Consider the following 6,748-nt stretch of genomic DNA (forward strand, 5'->3'; position numbering starts at 1 on the left):
ATTTATAAACTAACCTAAAGCAACAGTCATATCAAGCATCTGTTATCGTTTAATCTTATCTTTAAGTAAAAAAAAAAAAACAAAAAAAAAAAAACAAACTTTAAGTCATGCGCTATCCTTGACACTTCAACCCCGGTGTAAGATTGTAATTGTAGTACGGAACGGTACATTCTGCTGATACGCTTGTATGTTATCAGCTAGCTTAGAAAACTACATTACCCATCATTCCTAGCACCAACGGCCTCGGCTCGCATCCTGTCCGGTGAAGATAGCGGGCGGTTACAGAACCTAACCCAGTCTGAGGCTGCTGTATTTCGTAATTAAATCCATTAAACATTGATTTAAATAATTCAGGCCACCGTGAACGATAAATACCAAGCATAATGGTAAGTGTACATGCCTATTTTTGCTTGTTACAATAACTTATTTTGAGTTAGTTCGACTGTCTGTTTTTCTCTGCTATCAGGCTAGTGTGAAATATGTCAATTATAACAACACGACACAAGGTCATATTAAACTATATAGACATTTAGTGTTGAACATAGTATCCAGTAGAGAAAAAAAATAAAAATAATAGCCATTATTCTCTCTCGGGTCAGAATAGAAATAACGCTGAATGATTGAAGCTAAATGCTCATGGCTAACCAAACGTTAGTTATCTTATGGAAGCTCTGTATAATTTCTGTTACATATCAATAATGTATTTACATTTAAATAATACAGTACATAATACATTTATAATGACATACTTTTATATTATACGTATGCATATTATATTAGTTCAATGCGATGCCATTATTCATACATAAAAGCATATCCTCTGGATGATATTTGATTTTTTCTGAGAATTCAATCTAAACTTTCCTTCTGTTGTTCTCGTGCAGATCCGCTTCATCCTGATCCAAAACCGGGCCGGGAAGACCCGGCTGGCCAAGTGGTACATGCAGTTTGATGATGATGAGAAGCAGAAGCTGATTGAAGAGGTTCATGCCGTAGTGACAGTCCGTGATGCCAAACACACCAACTTTGTAGAGGTACAACACTCACTTTTAACAGTTTCACTCACTTTTCATTTTTAAAATATGAGTATATTTCTTATAGGATTGGTAAAAATATGATTACATGTTTACATTGTTATTTTAAAGGTCTTATCCTGTAAATTACAAATGGTGGTGTCTTGCATGTTTAACATTATTTTCTTCTGCAGTTCAGAAACTTCAAGATCATTTACAGGCGGTACGCGGGCCTGTACTTCTGCATCTGTGTGGATGTGACGGACAATAACCTGGCTTACCTGGAAGCTATTCACAACTTTGTTGAGGTAAATGAGGAGCTAGCTTTAAACAAATAGTTCAGCCAAAAATGAATTTGAGTTTGCATGTTTGGATAAATGTAGCATTACTTCGCTTGCTCATCGATGGATCCTCAGCAGTGAATATGATTATATTTTATATATATATTGTTGTAGTAATAACTGCATGTTGTTGCAAATTCCATGGCATATACATATACACACATATATATATATATATATATATATGGCATATATATATATATATACACATATACATACACATATATACACACATATACATACATACATACATACATACATACATGCATACATATATATATATATATATATATATATATATATATACACACACATATATACACTAGGGATGCATCGATCCGATGCTCGGTATCGGTTCCAATCCTGGCATTTTCTGCGGATCGGGTATCGGACAGACCAGACTGATCCAAATCCAATATTGTGCGCATACTATTCTCTGTTATTGTTGAGTCACACGGAAGGCACAAAAACATTATAAAGCACCAAAACGTTTTCAAGAACATAATTCAAGTGTTCTGAAGCTGTTCCATAGGTACAGATTAATATTGAAGTCATTAAATTCAACTTCACATAAACTCTTCTCTCCGCTGCGGCTGTTCTGTCATCCTCCATTCAGTGTTTAAACAGCGTGTTGCGTTCAGATTACAGTCAAAACAATGAAACTCTCTTCAAGAGCGCACAGTAACTGAGGTGTTCAAAGAAAAGCTGTTCAAAGTAAAGGCTCATTAAACTAACGCACAGATTTAATAGACTACGTATCAATATCTCTTCCCTTTGTACTAGTGATGTCTGTTTCGCGAATGAATCGTTTGATATGACCGGTTCTTCTTAGTGAACCGGTTGAACCAGTTCACCAATTCAGACTGAATCGTTTGAACCGGTTCGCGTCTCCAGTAAGCATTAATCCACAATTTATTTACTTTTTTAACATGGCCAACACTCCCTCGGACTCAAAATAAACCAATATTATGAAGTAATTCATTTACTCAAACAGTACACCGACTGAACTTTTGTGAAGAGAGAACTGAAGATGAACCGAACCGTGACTTTAAAACCATGGTATGTACCGAACCGTGATTTTTGCGTACCGTTACACCCCTAATATATATATATAGTGTATATATTCAGCTCCCACAAAATAACATCATCTAATGTGTTCTGCATTCAGTTGAGCAGCTAAATGGTGTAATCAGCACGCTTCCTGAGTAATAAATTGATTACGCTGCGCAGAATCCATAATTAAAAAACCTCTCTTAAATGCACTTTTATTAACCGTTAATCAAAATGAGATATGCAGACTCTTAAGGGAAGTGTGGGCTGTTAGCTTTGAGACGTCGTCAGGAGATTAACTTTTAATGAAGGTCTAATGTTCGGCATGATAAATGTGCTTTGCATTGGTTTTTAAAAGTGATTGCCTGCTTGTTCTTCCTCAAATAACACAAATAGCAGCATAAGCATTTATACATGAAAAGAAATACTGTAAGATTGGATTAAGAGTAATTCACTCCGGACCTCCAATAAGAAGAATCATTTTGACCAAACAGTCACAGTTATCAAGCAGATTCAAAATGCTTAAAGTATGTTAAAAATGAAAAAAATTGAGAGCAATCAAGCATGTTTTCCAGGCTTTTATTTCTATTAAATGGAAACAAGGAAGAATAATTTTATTTATAGCCGCGTTTTCACCACTGGAACTTTACCCAGGAACTAGGGACTTTGGCCTGGTACTCGGTGTGTTTCCACCACCCGAACCAGGATCTAAAAAAATGCCCCTCAGAAAGTCCCTACTGGCCAGGTAGTGCTTTTTCAAAGTTCTGGAACTTTCGGGGGCGGGACTTAGGCACTAAACATGCTGATTGGTTGAGTTCACGCAGCATTGTGATTTCAACCACCATTTATTCGGATAATTTTCTAAATATTACTGTTATTGGAATCTGTTACAGGTCATCTTTGGTCTTTATTCAATTAATCCATTAACATGTTACAATGAAAATAAAAAGAGGCAGTTGATATTTCGTTTCATTGTAATGGCTGTACATAATATACATATTTCCCTGAACCAAGTACATTTCTGCAGCTGGTATTATGGTTAAATGAAAAGGAAAGGAGGCAGTGGTATTTGATATCCTTTTTCGTTTTATTGTAAATATACAGAGGGGAATATAACAGTAGCCAAGGCGAGCTGACGGATGTTATCAAGTACGCTGCTGTTTGCAGAATTACTGGACTTGCGTCGTCCCGTCCGAGGGAGATCACACTCCTGAGTCGAACTCATAAAGTCCGAACTACCGACGATGCAAATCCGAAATTTGTGTACTTCGTATTGAGAAACGCGCACAGACCTACATCACCAGACATTTTGCTTATCTTCACCGTACTTTTGACCATGGTGGAAACACAGAAAGCAACAGGTCTGGCGGAAAATAGTTCCTGGGAAAATAAAAGTTCCAGGTACAATTGTTCCGGGTAATTTTGGTGGATATTAGTGAAGAGGATCGTGCAGAACCTGTTAAAGCACAGCTCTTAATGCTGCGTTTTTTTTGTTTGTTGTTGTGTCATACTTTTAGATAGGCTGTTGTTTGTACATGCTACTGCTTCTGTTAGCACTTAATAGACTGTTTTATTCTAGTTAATGCTTTAATACAGTACAGCTAACACACACTCACCATGTGTGACGTGTCTCATAACTATGTGAAAATAAGTGTATAATTGGAACAGTTCATTGTTGGAGCTGAGCTGATGATCTGAGAGCGAGCCAGAGATGCGGAGCAGGGCGACCCGAGGAACAGGATTGAGAACCGCTACTTTAGAACATTAATTATCAAACTTGTGAATCCAGTAGAATTGTTAGAAGACAGAATCGCGATTCATATATGAACAGATTTTTACGTGCACCTCTTGTTTTGTGGTTAAGTGTATCCTGAGAAGATGTTGAATTCATTGGAACTGATCTGTATTTTTCTTTTTTTCACAGGTTTTGAATGAGTATTTCCACAATGTGTGTGAATTAGATCTGGTCTTCAATTTCTACAAGGTAAGTGGAGAATTGAACATTATGAAAAAATTGTGTGTGTGTGTTTTTCAGTTAGAGGAGCATTAAGAAGAGCTGAAAAAGAGCCCGAGCAGCAAAATCTAGTGAGAGAAAAAGATGTAATTAGCTCTGTTTCAGCAGCAATGCAGCTCCATGGCAACAGTCATACAGTTAGGAACATCCACATCCATTCAGCACGAGAGAGAGGAAGGAAAACCAGGAGTAATTATAGAAAAAAAGTTAATTGCATTTGATTTCTGCTCTGCTAATTACCTGCTGTATTTCTGATCCCACCTCGGCCCACACCAAAGCCACGCTGATGAGATTTGATCTGTGTTAACCCTGGGAAATCTACTTTATGAAATAATATTCAGAAATATCAGCTTTTTGAAATGGAACAATTTATTGAAACTTTAGACAAAATATGTACAAATATAATATGATACATCAGGCTTTTATGGCTTCGAGTACAATATGGACATCTTATTTACTGTAAGTGGGACAAAAGCACAATTTTTATTCAGAGACCCAAACTGAGAAGAAAAATTCAATTCGATGCAGTCGCTGATATTAATATCACCAAAAAAAGCATGAAATTCTGATTGCTTGTCATTATAATTAGTGCAATCCTTATAATAGTATAACAGGCTATTTATGTAGTTTTAGCATATAACTAATATTTAGTCATAAGATGATATTCTAATGTTTAGTTTATGATCAAAGCTCTATATAGTTTTTATTGTGGATAATCAAGTGAACATGAAGTATGAGGTTATTACTAACAATATATTTCAATATGGGTAATGATTTCGCAGGAAAAAGACGTGAGCTAAAAGTCTGTTTACTTGCTAAAAAGTCTAAACTATCATTCAGATGACAGAAGGCGTGTAGATTGAATAAAACTGTTTTTTTTTTTCAGGAAGTTCAGGTCATGTTTATAACTTTGAGGTTTTGCATATCAAATATAATTACGCTCATGAATGAATTGTTTTAAAACGAACCTGTTGCGCTGGTGTTTCAGGTGTACACAGTGGTGGACGAGATGTTTCTGGCAGGAGAGATCAGAGAGACCAGCCAGACGAAGGTGCTCAAGCAGCTCCTCATGCTGCAGTCTTTAGAGTAACGAGCCTGTCAATCAATCAACCACCATTACTGCAGGCTCCGCCCACCCCTGCTGCAGCCAAGCCATATTATTTGTCTTGCTGAAATACATCCGCCAACATTTCACCTTCTCTTTAAAATCCACGTCCACGATGAAGGACGTTGCCATTCTTTTCACATCCGCAAGTTTATAACATTTTACACATTTCACATTTATAAAACCTCCCTGGTTATTGACCTAATTATTCTTTGGCATTGCCAGAGTTGAATACTTCAGCAATTTTACAGCACAGTAGACTTCAGTGTCTCCAAGCCCATTCATTAACACTAACACAGATCACAGCGTCACACCGGCCAAAATCTGCCATCGGTCCTCTAAACCCAAATCCATGGGCTGCACCAACATATAAAACTTGATTTTATCAAATAAATCAAATAAATAATGAAATATTCAAATCAAATGGTAAGAATCTGTGAAGGTTGTTTTTTGTATCGTGTACATATAGCTACGTTATATATGCATCTATTTTAAAATGTAAATGTTATGAACTAACCAGTCATTCCAGGCATCTAAAACACTCAGTTTCTGCTCGTTGTAATTGCATTGAAGACTGTTGTCTTGGTTTTATGGAGAACTCGAGCCAGCGATTAGCGAGCGCTTTAGAGAACAAGGCTGAGTGGAAGAATGGAGCACAGAGGGAAAAGGACAAAAGATGTTCTACTTTTAATTTTCTCTTTTGTGGCGCCGGGTCCCTCGTGCCAGCAGCTCTATAGCAACTGCTCGGCCTTGAATCATTCCCTTACAGATCGATTAATGAGTTACTATGAGACTCTGTCTTCATTTTGTGTGTATGTGTCCCTTCTGCCTAAGATTATTCTAGATCTGCCTGTTTGTCCCTGTGAGATTGCAGAGTAAAAGATGATGTAAGTGGTGTTACTCTCACGTGTGTTGCTGTCAGTGTATATATATATCAATGCAGGTAAATAAAATATATTACAACTACTTAAAATGTGTGTATTTCATATAGTCATTGCGTTGAACACCGATCAGTGAAATCATTTTTTTTTTCATGTACTATAGCGCCATCTGCCGGATACTGACGATTATGCAAGGATTTGACGAGGTCACTAGTTCGTTGGTACCAGGGGCGAGGCTACATAAGGGCCAGGGTGGCACTGGCCCACTCAAACTGACGGCTGGCCCACCCAATCAGAACAGACAAAAAAAAAAAAATGTGGGAAAGCCGAAAAAAAAATCATGC

The 6,748-nt window shown here is 37.0% G+C and overlaps 1 protein-coding gene across 1 annotated transcript; it reads left to right on the plus strand.

Moving 5' to 3' along the window:
- Positions 1-228: 228 nt before the first annotated feature.
- Positions 229-6,158, plus strand: LOC132108188 (AP-2 complex subunit sigma). Its single transcript, XM_059514803.1, has 5 exons — positions 229-386; positions 885-1,034; positions 1,208-1,321; positions 4,329-4,388; positions 5,407-6,158. The coding sequence occupies exons 1-5, from the start codon at positions 384-386 to the stop codon at positions 5,506-5,508; spliced, it is 429 nt and encodes a 142-aa protein (XP_059370786.1). The 5' UTR covers positions 229-383; the 3' UTR covers positions 5,509-6,158.
- Positions 6,159-6,748: the final 590 nt, after the last annotated feature.

The sequence above is a fragment of the Carassius carassius genome, chromosome 28 (assembly GCF_963082965.1).
Source record: "Carassius carassius chromosome 28, fCarCar2.1, whole genome shotgun sequence".
Taxonomy (NCBI): domain Eukaryota; kingdom Metazoa; phylum Chordata; class Actinopteri; order Cypriniformes; family Cyprinidae; genus Carassius; species Carassius carassius.

Bases quoted from the DNA above. Each gene is read 5' to 3' on its own strand.
- LOC132108188 (XM_059514803.1), top strand. The intron at 1,035-1,207 runs GTACAACACTCA...TTTCTTCTGCAG, and splicing joins AACACACCAACTTTGTAGAG to TTCAGAAACTTCAAGATCAT. The intron at 4,389-5,406 runs GTAAGTGGAGAA...CTGGTGTTTCAG, and splicing joins TGGTCTTCAATTTCTACAAG to GTGTACACAGTGGTGGACGA.